The sequence below is a fragment of the Sinohyriopsis cumingii genome, chromosome 11, assembly GCF_028554795.1.
Source record: "Sinohyriopsis cumingii isolate HCF-2022 chromosome 11, ASM2855479v2, whole genome shotgun sequence".
Classification (NCBI taxonomy): Eukaryota; Metazoa; Mollusca; class Bivalvia; order Unionida; family Unionidae; genus Sinohyriopsis; species Sinohyriopsis cumingii.
In genome coordinates, this window is record NC_142971.1 from 80,115,424 (window position 1) to 80,132,949 (window position 17,526).

At 33.4% G+C, this 17,526-nt stretch overlaps 1 protein-coding gene across 2 annotated transcripts; it reads right to left on the reverse strand.

Moving 5' to 3' along the window:
• Nucleotides 1-623: 623 nt before the first annotated feature.
• Nucleotides 624-15,636, reverse strand: LOC149788822 (uncharacterized). 2 transcript variants are annotated; one of them, XM_089974950.1, is made up of 4 exons: nt 15,480-15,636; nt 4,049-4,178; nt 3,532-3,707; nt 624-2,233 (listed from the first exon to the last, which is right to left on the reverse strand). In XM_089974950.1, exons 1-4 carry the CDS (start codon nt 15,520-15,522, stop codon nt 2,061-2,063), a joined length of 522 nt encoding a protein of 173 aa, XP_089831076.1. In that variant the 5' UTR covers nt 15,523-15,636; the 3' UTR covers nt 624-2,060. The 2 variants fall into 2 exon arrangements, with proteins under 2 accessions (XP_089831076.1, XP_089831075.1); XM_089974949.1 differs by having other exon boundaries at nt 3,532-3,710.
• Between the last annotated feature and the right edge of the window lie 1,890 nt (nt 15,637-17,526).

Consider the following 17,526-nt stretch of genomic DNA (forward strand, 5'->3'; position numbering starts at 1 on the left):
GTACGTTTTACATTACTGATCAGTCAATCAGCTGGGACCTGATATATGTATTACACGAGAAGAGGTGATATCTAGCAGATATCCGTGTTATATACTGTCCCAATACAAGTTGGGTTTAGTTACGCCAAACCGATTTCAAAGCAATGATAATTATAACGTTGGTAACCCTTCGGTTTCTAATTTATCGGATTTCCAATATGGTATAATTTTTAGAATTTGTCAACAGCTGCGTTCGCCTATATGACGTGTTCAGACAAAGTAAGTGTCATATTCATTCTGGTATTATATTAGGTTAAATCATTAAACATGTGTCCAGATTATCTTGTTTTTTATTTGGCATCTTACTTAAGTCACTAAGGTTATGACTGTTGTACGCAATAAACAACAGCAATGTCGTCTCAGCTGATCTACCATTTACGGGTTGTTGTTTTTGTGTTGAAAGAACAATCTCTAAATCAGTCAGAAGGTGACGATTGCATTGTGTATTAAGTAATTGAAATCAAGCGTTGCATGTTTCATTTTGATGGATAAATGACCTTAGTGGCAACTCTGCACCATTGGTTTGCTAAAAGGAAGCAAAACCTTTTAGAAAAAAATGAACATTATAAATCATAAAGAATATGTTTGTTAGATTCTTTGAAAGGTTTATTTATTATTCATACTTTAAAGCCAGAAAGAGATATAAAAACATGATTAAAAATAATTGTATTTCTTTACATACAAACAGCACATGGTTTTGTCCAGTCATATGTCTGTTAGCAGTTTCGATTTTGTAGAACAATGTTCATTGTTTAACACCTACATTTATGAAATTGTGTTTTTGGCTTTCACTTACTGTAATGAAAACTATATTCTAAGAATCAAAATGTCGATGTCCAAAACCACTTTCACTAATGAAAGAAACATACCTTTTGTATGCTGGATCATTTTCCAGATTCAAAAGTGTCGACTAGTTTGCAGCTGTAAATCGGATAAAAGTGTCGTCGATTGCAGGGCCAAATAAAACTGTGAGAAGTCGAAACACGATTTAAGCACAATCATTTTTGTTATGTGACATCCCTTGTTGCCAAGTTTTAAAAAATTGCTTACACTCAAGGTTAATGTGAAAAAATTAAAATTGAATTCCGACAATGACATTAATTTTGCATGATATACCTCATTCCAAATAGGGTGGGTATCATCTTTGGCTTATACATATGGCCTCTGCACAATAACATTAGCTGTACATGACAAACCTGACTCAAACTTTGCGAAAGGCGTGCATTTCTTGTGAGGAGGAAAATGTTTGATCATTGGATATAAAGCTCAAAGGTCAAGGCCACTTTGAAAGAAGAAATCGGTTTATACCGAAGTCGTTCAGGTATCTGCACAAAGGACTTTGAAATTTGCGGTTCGGCGTACAAGGTGCCTCTGATAGCATTATTTCAAATATTGGATTCGATTTGCATGCAGGGCTCTTTCGGAGATAACGCACTCAACTTCTAACGTGTTTAATACAGATAATGAGACAACAACTTTTGAACAATAATGTCCTCAAATAAAACTCCTATCACGATCATTGCATTTAGTGTTATTCAAACATTTATATTTTGTTGCAGAAAAAGGACATTGAATGGATGGACTTAAGTACACTTTTTTAATGAATACAAGATTAGGTGTCAGAACTGACATTCTTCTTCATGCGCAAATGGATGTTTAAACAATATTTTCTTATTTATCCAAAATGGAAACATAAATTCCGAATGGCAAAGTTATTATAAATAACTAGTGATACATCACAGTGATGCTTGTAGAGGAACCTAGTATATTATACACATATCAAATTTGCAAGTATAAAAATAAAATCTAGTTTTTTGGGTACAAAACTCTTCTCGCCAACTCAATGTTCGCTCTCTTCCTTCCTCTCTTCTCTCTCTCTTTCTTTCTCACTCTTGTTGGCTCCCTTTCTCTCTCTCTCTCTCTCTCTCTCTCGAGCAAAGTGATTGTAACTAAAACAAGTTCGTTATTTTTGACTGTGTTAACACAAATTGATAAAGACAATCAAAAGGAGACGGTTCCTTCTAGTATTTCGTTGGTGGTGGTGGTGGTGGATAGGCAGGATTGGCACTTCCCTGAGATACATTAGTATGCTGGGCATATGGAGGTGGTTGGACACCAATGGGATAATCATATCCGACAGCTCCTTGTTGACCAGGAAATGCTGACTGGCCCTGCGAGAATGCAGTGCTATTCACTGCAATGTTAAAAAGGAATATGTATAGCATATTTATCGCCGTCATGCGATCGAACATACTACTATTCAATATATAACTATAATAAAAAATTCTCCTCCAGAAGTATGTAATACACCAATTATCAACCATAAAACAACCTGACTACGAACATTGCTAAACTAGTCTCAGACTAGCCTAAGCGCTTTCGACTCAGAATGAATCCTTTTCAAAGCCAAATACAAAAAAACATAGAAAAGACAAACAATTAAAATAGAAAACCGTTTTTTTACGAACATTTAAATGACTATGTGTGCTTACGTATACTGGAAGATATGTTTTATTGACCTATAAATCGATGAGCCATAGCGACTTCTGTTATTTTTTGATAATATATGTATGTGTAAATTACATCCTATATCGTTCATCGTAATAATTGTAATGTTAGGCTATTCGGTAACTAGCAAGCAAATTTAGATAATTATTGGAAAGAAAACGTGTCGTTGTTATGATTTGTACTTGAAAAATGTTGTCGTTGAAATGATTATTGCATTGCAAAATCAACGAAAGATGCGCCGATGTCACCATTACCCATATTCACTTGCATATAATGACAGTATATGACTTTCTGAAGCTCATGGAAAAGTGATTGCAACACAGTGTCATATTCCAAATGTATTCACTAATTTGTAGTAAGTGCTTCATTTAGAAAAGAACACCTTTACCTCTCAGCTTACACTTTTAAGTGGTTTAAACTAAAACACAATGCTCGATATATATAAGTTTCCAATTCAATAAAATGTTGCTGAAGGAGAATATCGTGGTGATAATGAGCAACGCAATATGATACATGTATTTGGCTATAAGAAAGTATCATCCATGCAAGCGCGGAAGAAAATAATCTGAGCAGATATAATGATACGATTAACAATTATTTCCTTAATTTTCTCAACAACAAGAACATTTGTGTAACGCTTGAAGAGCTAACTAATGAAATTTTAAATAATTGTTAATGCGTGATGATGATAACACTACATCAATAACAACTAGTACAATCATAATACAACAAGTACAAAATAATAATAATAATAATAATAATAATAATAATAATGACAATAATAAAAATGATAATAATAATAATTATTATTATTATACTCATTATTATCATTATTATTATTATTATTATTATTAATGTTATTATTAACAATGTGCTACTTCTATGTTCATCATTATTACTCATTTCATCTCTTGATACTAAGGATAATGTTGCTATGACTTTCATCATCGTCACTAGTAATCATTTTATTATTCAATTACTTACCTACAACAGTCTGCATACCAACGTTCCCCGGTTGGATAACCGTCCCTGTGCGTCTGCTAGAATTGTTTGCGGCAACACAACAACAGACGATGCAACCAATCACTATACCGAGGAAGGCAAGAACCCCAAACACAATTCCAGCTATAGCGCCGCCACCAACTTCACTGGAACTGTAGCTACTTTCAAAACAAGAATGCTTTGATAAACAAGATCAATAAAGCTTTTTAATTTTGCACTTCAACTACTTCATCATATTTTTTCAAAAGCCCTGATAACATAATTATACTAAACAACCAAAACATATATTAGGCTTGAAAGTGCCATGAATTTCGTGACTGGAATAAAAATCATATTTGTAAAACCTATTTTCAGAACCTATTTCTTTTGCAAGATAACATCTTTAATTTTGCATTTCTACTTTTAGATTTAACTATTTAACCTGTACTTTCGATGTAATTAGTACAATGGTTGTTGATAAATAAGCACCCTAACCGATATCAAAATAAATATTACTTACGCGCAACAGACGTCACTGTAATCACTATATTTAGTGCCACAGCAGCCATTAGAACAGTATCTTGAGTAGTAATATGAAGAGTACGTTGAGTAACCGTATTGACAATTTTCGGCAGCTACCACCGGCAAAACTGAAAAGGTAACAATAAAACTATAGATCTACCTATCTAAGTATCAATATATATATATATATATATATATATATATATATATATATAAACAAGTTTGAATTATGTTGCGATAATTATAATTGGAATTAATAATTATTAAAGAAATATTGATAGACGGATGTTATAGGCCTATGAGGAAAACCAGGTAATGTTGTTGCTCTTTCTGCTACCAAAGAAGAATACATATTCTGGAATATATCTGTCACACCATTATGCTTTTATCAGTTTTGTGCTACAATGCTGCTAAAAAAATCCATAGCCAGCAGCCAAACTCCTCAAGCAGCCCCACTACAAGAATATAGTATTTATAACTGTTTCTTTTAATATATATTTATGCCCCGCGTTGCTGCTGTGCTATTATTAGCTACAGAAAAGTAGAAAATTGTTTCACCGTTTTATTGGAATAACCGTTTCACCTTTCATCTAATTGCAGCTTTCTTTTAATTTTTAGCACAACGTCTTTCATATTTTCTACAATATAACGTTCGAATCATATTGAATAAACAGCTAATTGTGGTCATTTTTTAAAACTTAAGCTGTCTTAATAGTCAATCATAAAGGTAATTTAACTGTGTAAATATATAACATTGAAATTAAATGAAATAATATTTAAAGTATTTTAACTCATTATATAATTTTTTATAAAATAAAATCATCAAAAAGATATAATTTTGGAAATAAAGTTTATTATATTTGTTCCAATCAAAGTAGACAATAGTCGTAATGGTATCCGCTTAGATTTTAGTATTGAAAACAAAATAACAAATTCAATATAACTAAAGATGACGATATAAAATAAGCCAATTCAATTGTCCATGTATTTGTAAAAGAAAATAATAGTATAACTAACATTAACCCTACTCGTAAAATTTAAGTGGTCATGGTAGTCGGACTTTTACATTTTAATTTAAATATGACAATTAACGTAATACATAGCACCTACTGAACTTAAGTGAAGAATAATACTCGAGGATATATGAGAATTAGAACATACGTTCGTAACTAGCAATGTAATCAATATGAAGAAATTTATTTTTAAACTTGTTTTCACAATTTTTTTGATGAAGAATAATTTACTTCAAAATTAAAAACGTTGTCACAATGTAGGTACATTGTGTTAATCGCGGAAGTTCCTGACTACTAATAAGTTTTGTATTTGTTTCAAAATGACCAATGGATCATTAAAGAGCAGAAACCCAAGGCAGTATAATATTTGAGGTATTAAAAGAGTAATTAAGACAGCAGTTCTAATAGAAGAAGCAATGACAAACGTTCTAATATATAATGTAAGCAACTATCTGTTGAAATATATTTTTCTAATAAAACCGAATAGGGACGCATTATACTCAACATAAAGGAATGATAGAGTGCATAAGAAGACTTCACGAGATGAAGCAGGACCAAGACTTGTGCTTGAATTAAATAAATATTGATAGATAATGGCTTGGTTACTCAGTGCTGCAACTTCCTAGATATTACGTTTTCGCCGTATGCGTTTATTCATAGTAACGATGGACGACATGCTTGTGAGTGCAAGCCACAATATAGTAATAAAGACAAATTAGATCAGTATTACAAAGTTTCATAGAAACATGTAAAACTCCACTCTATTTTGATTGAAATTGTGTTGATCCTTAGCGTACAAATTGATTAGCGATGTTTGTAAGATTTGTTTTCTGTACAAGATGTCAACGGGAAATAACTCATAAAAAACCAGAGAAGATAACCCAGAAAGATAAATACCTCAATCCAACTGATGATTGTGCCAAGTATAGTTTTAGAACTATATCGATTTCGTTTGATTTATGTGCAGTTCTTATTCATGACTATAAAGTGTAATGATCAATTTAGACCTTATTTATTTACACTTTTTGCAATTCTATTTTAAAATATTAAGCAGGATCCAAAAATAGTTGTTGACGTATGTGTTTACGCCAATTAATATTATTAATAGTAAGATCTGTTTACTAGTTTCCCATTAGAAGGTTTATGGTGTATGGGCTTTTCGAAGAGTTAATTTATTCTTATTGGATGCATTAGGTTACGTCAGTAGGCATTTTAAAATTTTAAATGTATTTTTAAATATTAGATTGAATAAACACTGAGCGGGTTTTCGCAGCCCCTGCAAACAATCTTTCGTAGTTTACTGGTAGTCAGGTAATTAATTCTGTCTCGCTGTCAAACCACACAGTTAAAACGTTTTGTATAGCGAGCACTGAGCGGAAGATTCTCGCCACTAATAGAACTCTCGAAATCCAAAAACTCCGTCTAATTTTGTTATACAGTTTTTGAACCAGTCCAACGTTATTTCTTAACAAAACAACATCCACAAGAAGCTATGTATCTTCCTCTATTATTGCCGCATGCTTATTATCATAGACATTTTGAAGTATCGATTGTCTGTCTGCCGACTCATCCAGGACACTTTTTTCTTGCACCATGGGCGTACACGGGCGGACCACCTTTTAAATATGGGCGTACCGCCAAATTAAGTAAATTATCTCTGACGCTAATGTGGCTGATGGAATTGTTTTGTGTAAGCAATAACTTTGTTCTTATCTCCATCAAGGTTATCCTGATATTACTGTCGTCGAATTACAAAAGAGTGCTAAAAGGTATTTGATGGTGTCGACCTCGTATTTCACAGGCCACACACCATCAATGTTCGGAAGGTAAGAACCAATCATGCCGAGGTTTTCCATCTCCCTGTGGAGGAATAAACAGCAACGTCCAAACATAGAAGACGCCTGCTAAACCTTTAAAAATAGTTTCATTGTGACTGCATCGCAGGCGAAAGATCATAACATTCAGCCACCGACGTGTGGTAGCCATGGCCAACGGTGTTGCCTGTGTGAGGAAACAAATTCCTTTTAATATGCCCTGAGAAGGTCGAAAAGCTTGGCAAAAGCACCGTGGGTAGCTTCCTGTCAAGACGGTCTCGAGGTATGTACAAGGAGACAAATCACCTTCCTCTCCTTTACTACTTCCAAGCATAATTAGCTTAATGTCGTCGGTAACTTTACTTCTGGAGATGTGCACTCATTGTTTGCATAAGATCGATGTTGAATTGATCGAAGGCATAACGGCCATCGGGTAGTGACTAAGCTGTATGCTCGTTACAGTCGAGGTGAGGGCCAAATTCGCTTGATGGGGCAAGGGAAGCCTGCCTTGGGTCCTTCTTCCACACTCCCTGCGGTTACTGGAACGGGGCGACGAATGTTATAATGCTTACGTTGGAAACAATGATCCCAAAGACTTCAAAAACTGACTCGTAAATTATGTCACTAGGCAAATTTAAGCGCAAGAGACTCGCAATATAGTAGACCATTTTTCTGCAATTTCGACCCTCATCTAGGTGCACCATACTGTTTTGTTTTTGATGTACTATAAGGCAGAGCGGCATACTGACAAGTATGTGCCTGTGCTGACTATGGAGTACCCCAGTAGCCGCAAAAAGCCTGCCAAATTTCACAAAAGCGAACAAGCTTCCGGAATTACCAGGTGGACCTACAAGCACGGGTTGCTCTAGTGACCCAGTCTGCAGGCCAGTCAGAACCGGGACTTCACGGGTGCCTTAGAGCTACTCCTCGTAGACGTGGCATCCCCGTGCGACACAGCAAGGCCAGCATCCGTAGGGACATAGTCATCACGGGGCACTTCCACCCAGCCACGGGCAAGGTGTTGCTTTGATATCAGTATGTCAGTGAGCGATTGCTTTAGAGATCGTAGCGCCTGTATGAATATTTCGTTTTGTCTGCCATAATCAGCTGGGTTCAGTGGTAACTTAACATGAGAGCTCAACTTTAGGAGTGTAACAATAATTAACATAGTCGTGGTACTGAGGGAACTTATCATCATGTTGCAACCTGTTTTACTATTATAAAACTTTTATATCTATACCGGAAACGCATTGTTGAAATTTTCAATAACACCTAGAACACCACTTTATTATTACGATCCATTCCAATGTTTCATTACATTCCACCAACCACTATTTGCAATACAAGCAAACATCGGACGTTTTGAGTACTATCCAGTGCCCTCCTTTTAGTTCTATCCAATGTACCGCAATAATTAGTATCCAGCATCCACCTTTTAATATGCTACTTAAATTTTCTGAACAGACCCCTTTTGATTGCTATGCACAAACACTTGTCGATTTAATAACAGATATCTTCTTTTCAGAGCAATAACCAAAACACTACTATCCGGAACATAATTTATATTGCTGTCAAACAAACACTTGTTGATATACCATCCAACATAACCATTTTGATTACTATTGGACACCCATTAATATGAGATCCAAAATCCACTTTTAGTAAGTTTTCATACACCCACTTGTTTTGATTATCATTTAAACACCACTTTATATTACAAGCCAATGCATAACAGTATCGATGGTAAAAGCCCTGGCAGGGGGAGCTTAAGGTAGTAGGGAACATTATCATAGGATATAAACTAAAACGGGAGCTGTGATTTATGCATTATTCAATAGTTGAGTCATATGCAAACATCTGATATTAAACTTATTGAAATGCATCTATTGTAACTGGGTAACTCTTACCTTGTTTAGTTCCAGCAAAGTCATCTCCCCTAAATTCAGCATGGCATATGTTATTGTTCTTATTAAATTGTCAGACTGACATTTTTCTCTATGTCAAGAGATAGAGAGAGAGAGAAAGAGAGTGATAGATAGATAAATATATATATATAGATAGATAGATAGATAAGAAATATACAGCTACTAGGTCGCATATCAATTTTGGACATCATGTGTGCCGCTTAAAGCCAGAACCTTTGCTAGTGCTGCCAATTACCCTCAATGTTAATTTCGAAGTCCAATCTCATATGGAACCCTATGTTAAAGAAAATGATATCCCTCAAGTGGCGTTACTATATTAAATTCACATAACATGTGCTATAACGTTAAATTCCCTTACACCCCTCAATGAAGTTCCTGTATTCAGTGTACGCCGACTTTCAAGAGAGGAGTTTAAATTTCTGGATATATTGGCATAGATCCAGCATGTGCCCTGGTGCGAAATGGTAAATTCTCGTAGACCGCACAAGCGGAGCAACTAAGCTACACTCCCATAACATGCGAAAACATGCTATTTTTCCAATTGCCATATATTATTGAACTGAGCAGTTATGTATGTTATCCCTAAACTACCATCATGACCTAGTTTACAATCAAGGAGATGACATGCATTTCTGAGCATGCTTTTAAATATAATAATATTTAGTGCATGGCTTCTCATCGTCATCTTCGTTTGCTACATTTATTTAATATCAAATGGTTTTATCATTACCTCGATTAACTTTTTATCGGAAAGTAAAATACAGACTAAACCGGAAAATTGTATCTAAACTATATACAAGAAAATATTAATCTAGATAAATTGTTCAGCAAACTAGAGGGATTCGGAGAACGTTCATGACAGAGGAAAAATAAAATTTGATACTTTCCTTGCGTTATAAAAGTGGAAATCTAATTAATTACCCTGCCATTTTAAAAGATTTTAAATATAAGTTGAATTAAATAAAATCATAATTATTTTTCAAATTTGCCCAACAAATGCTTACAAAACATTGATCAACATCATACAGTGCAATCCAGGTTTTGAAAACTGGTATTTGTCTCTTGAAGCCTTGAAAACTTCGATGTAGGGTCTGAGATATGTTTGTTGTCAGTCGTCACAAGCCACTTTATTCACTTTTCTCATGATTGCGAGGCAAAACAAGAAGCTCTGAGCTCCTGAGGTAATTCCTGTCTGATGTTTGTCGTATGATCCATTCCCAGTATTATTTAATGTCATGGTTGTAGACGGCCTTTTGTGGTTCGAATCCGTTGTACTGGTCAGTACCGGCATATTATGTATAAGTAAAGAATTGGCCTTTATTTACTAAACCCAAGCACAATGCAAGGCATTAATAATGATGAAGACACACGAGACATACCATTTGGTTTAGATGATTATACATGTTAATGTGGTCCCCAAAAGGAATGTAATGTTTCTAAGTTAATTAAATGAATACAATGGAATGGTGGATATTAAAAATATATTGCATTCATGTGCCATGTAGACATCAGATTGTGAGAAGAGAAACGCACAAGTAATACAAAATCCACCACACTTAAGAAGTGAGTAGTACAAAATCCACTACCCTTCTGAACTGACTCAAACAGAATCAAAACGTCACTAGTATAGTCCTCGAAGTTCAGTTTGACATATTTTAGAAATATTATACAGCTGCTATATTCGATAAGAACGATGTATTATGACACATCATGAATATGTCACACAGATAAAAAATATATTCCCAAGCTAATAAATGTGGGAGTGTTAGAATCTGCTGTATCGTCAAACGAGTTTAACTTTGGGCAATTTACATAAGGTTAAATAGGCTGTGTTCATTTCCATTCTCTGGTTATGGATCTGTTTTAAAACCACAACTATAGTGAATGCCATCCCTTCACTCCGTGCACACAAAATGTTCAAAACTGAGGCAACATAATTATATAGGGTAAGTCAATATCAATAACCTAAACCAGGTATACCATTCTAGTTCTCAAAGAAGACCATACAAAGAATACCTAACCAACAGTGTTGCAATAGACTATCTTATAGCTAAATTAATAAATAACTATGACATCTTGTTCCGACCTACGTGCATAAATGATGATAATTTATAAGCTTCTGAGATTTATTCAGTTGTCCAGAATGAATAGATTCGTTATATAATGCAGTGTGCAACATTATAAACCGTTACTTGTGAGCTCGGAAACAAATTGCCATATAATTCAGACAAGACAATTAACCTTTGATAAGGAAATTCGACCCTACGCCTTTTGCGTCTCTCCAAAGCTATTTCCCCTTACCTGCATGACAACATGATACATAGACTGTGACTTATTACTAGATCAACTTAGCTATGTTTTCAGATACGGTCAAATAGTTTAGGAAATGGCAAAAATATAATTTACCGAATAGGTCAACCCAATTATACTGCTCTATTTTAATTATGTGATCAGTTTACAAGGTGAATATACGAAAAGCGGGTGGGTTTGAGAATTCTGTGCCAAAGATTCAGCTAAATCTATGAAAAGCAAGTCGGTATATACTAAAACTAAAATGTTATTGTTTTAACTATATAGTGGACATATTTCTTTTGTGTGGCATGCAAACGATGTAGTTTAAATAGTGGTTTGTATATCTGGTATTAATTTAGAACTAAGAAATTGTAACCTTTATACGCAGATAATTAAATTATGCAAAGTTATCAAACAAGAAACAAAAGCTGGGCGGGCACAGACGAGAGGACGAGTAGAAGTGAAAATTAAATAACACGAGGATAAGTGACTGTTTACATAAAAGGTATTATAGTGTCCGACACAAAACTGCCGTCATTCAATAAAACGTTTTGAATATTGTCTCTTGTGATAACTTGTATACTAAAAACGTATGAAAGAATAAAACTAGAACGTCCTGCGACATATTCCACTCGTGCACATCGCCTGAATAATACATTATCTATATATATATATATATATATATATATATATATATATATATATATATATATATATATATATATATATATATAAAGAGAGAGAGAGAGAGAGAGAGAGAAAGAAAGGCTATTAAGTTATACTGTCCTAAATTGCTTACCTTGCAGTAAGAGTACGATTTGCTAAAAGGCGTATACAATCATTTTTTCCTACCATGGTTGTTTTTTCAGTCCATATCACTGTTTCGTTTCTTCTCCAACTTACACAATGGGTAAAAGGAAGAAAACCCAGAATATTTGAAGTAATCCAAAGGGTTAAAACAATCAATAAATTATCAGCATGTTCCAATCTTATAGGGTTTTATCTTAAGTGACACTATATAGCTACCCGGTATTCCTGTTATATTATATAAATACTATAAATTTGTTTGCATTGGTGGTAACATGAGCATTGGATAAAATGTTGGCATAAATGTATGCACCTTTCTAGTAATTTAAATTAAATTGCTTTGCATTTGGTCATAATGGAAACGCTAAACCTTCTAAACCAGAGAGTTGATAAAATGGCAGCGTTCATGTACTTAAAAACAGCCTGAACTATTCATACGTACATTACCTCTCCCATTTATTAAAATGATGACAACGAATATTGACGGATTAGAAATACTCCGTCAGGTAGAATTGTTTGAGAACAATGTTATACTTAAATGCATATGACGTTAGTGCTTGTGACGAATAATGTTCCTTTACGATTCTTTGCATTAATCTTACACATCAAGTATGTTATAAATATTGTCCGAAAAGGATATATTGGTACACATCGACTGGTTAACATTTATCTTGGCATATACATTTTCCTGACTATGATTTTATTACCTCGCCTTGTTTTTACTCTTGTTTCCATCGGAAATTATATGTTTGTATATATATACTTAATCACGTTGTCTTATCTAGACTGCGTTGGCTTTAAGTTTATTGATTATACATGGCTATCAATACTAACGTTAAGGCTACAATACGAAACTTATGCTTGCTCTCGTAAGATTTAGGTAACCAATATCATATCTTGTTGCTACAACGCTAGATATCTATCCGAACACAATTTTTAAATTGTATTATGTCTCAATCGGATTTTGAGAGTTTAATTGTTTTGATGCTATGTGCCGTTTTGAGGAATGTTTCTTAGTTCTTATGCTGTATTATTAAGACAAACAGCTTCTTTAAATGATATATTACTTTGCGAGAAACGTTTCGAGAAATGTTCATTCTAAGAGTACTTGGATAATTAGGAAGCATTTAAAAGATGAACGTATTTCAACTACAACCTCTTCATGCTTTCTTTCACCGTTAAAAGACAGTTGACTTAAAGAAGAGGCTGCTTCGCGTTTAATATAGCTCGAATTCTCGCCCTCTCGTCATCCAACTTCTTTTTCCTAGTATATTGTGTTTTTTCCTTCTATTCTTGTATGTAATTCTCGCAACTCTCCGCGTCCTAAATATATGAATCTAGTTGACATTTCTGTATACGTGCCTTTGTGTCATAAACAGATATATATGAAACTGATTTTATGTCATTTCTAATAAAATCGGACCATACCAATAAGAAAACAGTTTGCTTTCCTCAACGAGTCCCAATTAGTAACATTATGGAATATATAATGCAATTCGCGTTAAGCGTCCCTTGGAGGTTAAATGTGAAATCAATATTAGGGTGCCATATTGAAACGTGAATAGATTTACAAAGGAAACATAGGTTACCTAAAAAACTTTTACTGAAAAACGCCCTACATTTAATGAACAAAACAAACATATTCAAAAGTGACACATAAAAGATGATTATTCCAAATAAGATAAGAATCCTTGTTCTTGAATACAGCGTTTTCAATTTTATTCACAATATTGTCCACAATATATATTCGTCATTCATGCTAAAGGAAGCATTCGGCAGAAAAAGACAAGACAAACATCATACTTCACCAAATAAATATAAAAAAGAAACTTCATATTTTAAGACGTTTTGGATTGCTATGTAAATGTAGAATTGTATAGTTCCCGATAAGAAATATGATTCGAAAAATCTCATTAGCTACGATTCCTTCCTACATTTTTTTGTTAATACTTTAGCTTCCTTCGCATTTGAAACGAAACGACCATAAGGTAAAAAATGAAGAAAATGAAAGAAATTATTGTATACCTTGCTTTCAAGAGAGCTGATTGGTTGTTAACTCATAGGTTAATTACAATTTAGTCGGAAATGTGACGACAAACACAAAAATCCAGTTACCAGTTTGTTACTGTTGCTTGGAATTTCAAGTAATTATTTAGCAAAACCTTGGTCAAAGGTGATGACATGTTATGATATCAGTTGACCCCTTACATAAATCAGAAAGCTTTCAAATTATATTCTACCATCACATAACCACAATACTACGCCGAAAGTTATTCATAGTGAATTGAAAAGATTGGTCCGATTTATACTGGGATTATCGATGAATAGCAAGACATTATACTTTAAACAGAACGTTAAATTAACGTATCTGCTCAAAGGAACTGATGTCTTATTTTGCTATTGTATATGGATGTTTATGTTTCTAAGAACACATAAAGCGTACCTGTCCAACCATTTTGAAATAAGCTGTACTATTGCTAAGTCGCAATTAACTACTTTTCAAAATGATTAGATTCCTTATATGGTAATATGGTTAAAGGATATATATATATATATATATATATATATATATATATATATATATATATATATATATATATATATATGTGTGTGTGTGTGTGTGTGTGTGTGTGTGCGTCTGTTTGTATGTGTGTGTGTCTGTATGTAATTACATCACATGTGAAATAAAACGATTTATTATCATTATATGATTATGATTGAGCGTTTTCAACAAATGGTGCAACTGCAGCATCAACAGAAGTTCAATCTGAGATATAATAGCTATTTCTAAACAACTTGACATTTCAAAAAAAGAAATAAATCTTTGATAAAGAAATATAACCCGACGCCTTTATCGTGTCTCTGTAGTTATTTCACCTTACTTCCTTGACAACTAAGATAAACTCACTTCGATGCATTCACAAATCGCACTAGCTGTGTTTTGGCAGTGCCGTATTTATGCATAAGCTAATCAAGTCACAGCTTAGGGCATAACAATCTGACTTAAAGTCTGAAGTGGCCTCTCAATTGTATTTGATACCAAATTGGTATATAAGTAAATACCAAATACATTTCATCTTGTGGAACCAAAATATAATTTAGTTCTTGGAACATTTATCTGGCACTAACTTAAGAGAACAAAATATAATTTAGATCTTTGTGTTATTTTGGAAAAAAGACGCAATTTTATACATATAAAAGGAAACTAATTTCGGGCGGGAAAATACCAGATCATGTAATATAAATTACACTAGCGTAGTGGACTGGTTAGAGTGAAGGAGTTGATCATATTAATATTCGAGACAAAAACCTGCTAGCGTTTGATAAACCAGTTTAAGAAAAGTCACCATTGCGAGAATAGACATGATGAAAAAGGGGGGGGGGGGTAGACGATAACTCTTGAATGTCCTGGTTTTTCCTACCAATAATTTAGTTCTTTGCCCCACTCTACAATATATGTGACTCGTGCATTGTCTAATTAATACTTATTATAAACATATATTTATCATTTAATCCATATCCCATGGGTCAAGAAGGAGAGAGAGAGTATAGTATGTTCTACTATTTAAATTACCTACCTTGTAGTAAGATAATTATTTGCAAAATAGAGCATAAAAACATCTTCCTTATCCTTGAAGCGCACAACACTGCTTCGTTTCTTTTTCAAGTTATACAATGGTTAACATGAAGAACACACGGTGTTTCTGAAGTAATTCCAAAGGTTACAAACATCGATACATCATCAGCGTGTGCCAATCCTTTGAATTGTTATCTTTGGTGACGCAACACATTTGTACCGTACTTCTGCGATAGGTGTAAAAATAAGATGAAGTGGTTTACATTGGCAAAATGCACAGTGGAGAGAATGTTGGCGTAATGTTATGCTACTTTCATGCAATGTCAATGAAATTTCATTCAATTTGGTCGTTATGAAATCTAAGTAAAGCAGAAAGTTTGTAAAACGGCTGTTACCATGCACTCGAAAAATCTCATGATGTACTCAAAAGTACATTACCTACTAAATGTCTTTTAAATAGTAAAAATAATGGTGCCATATTAGAAATACTCTGTATTGTAGGATTTAGCACCAATATAAATATTCTGTAATGTATAATTTTCAAATAAAAACAAAAGTTTATGCTTGATCTGTCATTACCTTTAAGTGTGGAATGTAACATGACCCCCATCCTTTTCAATTATTTATCTGTAAAATATATATATATATATATATATATATATATATATATATATATATATATATATATATATATATATATATATATATATATAACTAGCGACCGTTCAAAATATATCAAAAGATCATTTTAAAATAGTAAGAGATCTTAAGAATAAATATTTTTTTAGATGCTGTATGTTCTTTTGAGAATCGTTTCTGTGAAAGTTTGAATCAATGAATGTATGTATAATTAGGAAACATTTCATGATCAACATGATAACCTTCAAGTTTGTATATACCTTTAAAGGAAGAGAATTAGCTTCATGTTTTTCTTTCTCTCACCGTCAACGAATCATTGACTTTAACAACAGGCTTCTTCTTGACATTTCTTATAGTTCTATTCCTAACTCTCACTGATTCCTTATTCTTCTATCTAGTTTATTTTACATTTTTATATAATTCTTTCAGTTTAGGAAGCTTATCCCATCATAAATATCCGACTATAGTTGATCTTCCTGACTGCCTGATTTTTGTGTCTTAAAACAGATGTATATGACATTGTTCTTTCCTGTAATGTCTCATAGAATAATCAGACCATACCATAAATCAAATATTTTGACTGTCCGTACGTGTCGGTGTTGGGAACATTATGGGATATAAAAGGAAATTATCTTTAATCGAAAATGGGGTGTAAGTGATATTCACTATTAAGGTAACAAATTTAATCATGAACTGGGCAAAAATGGAAATGTAATGTTACCAGCATAAATAACGTTTTACTTACAGGTACTCTACATTTACTTGACTTAAACGCTTATTAAAAGCAACAAAGGTTAGTTACGATATATAAATCCAGATAGGAAAGGAACCATTTTCTGGAATACAGCGTTATAAAATCTCTTCACACTCACTCATATCAAAACCATTTAGTCATCCATGCAACAACAAACATACGACAGAAAGAGACAAAATTCGGACTTCATAAATGGAATTAAAAAAACCGTTATATATTTGGGGCGTTTCGGATTGTTAGGAAAATAATTGAAGCAAAACATTTTTAGCAAAAACTTGATTGGTTATTTCTCGACAGTAACGACGGTGCCAGAACTTCATTTTATAAAAATCCCTCTCACTTATGGAAAATGATGTTTCTAATACAAGTAGGGATTATTCTCACGGATAATTGGTTGAAAACCACTGCATTTTACGATGTATTCAGAAATAGCACCCCAAATGTCTTTCCTACACACATTTCTGGCAAAAACGACAAAAACCTCTGGGGCCGAATGAGTTAATGGTTGAATTTTCGTGACAGCACTAAATTGGAATATTACTTATTTATTTCATCATTTGTGAATCAGTATTGCAAATAAGTTACAAAATGAGCCATTCTTTGACAATTTCTAAGAAATCTCCATTAACTTGATTAACCGATTCGGCCCCAATCC

Bases quoted from the DNA above. Each gene is read 5' to 3' on its own strand.
- LOC149788822 (XM_089974949.1), bottom strand. From the start codon at position 15,522: ATGTTTTTATGCTCTATTTTGCAAATAATTATCTTACTACAAG. The intron at 3,711-4,048 runs GTAAGTAATATT...TTGTTTTGAAAG, and splicing joins TACAGTGACGTCTGTTGCGC to TAGCTACAGTTCCAGTGAAG. The intron at 2,234-3,531 runs GTAAGTAATTGA...TTAACATTGCAG, and splicing joins TGGTATGCAGACTGTTGTAG to TGAATAGCACTGCATTCTCG.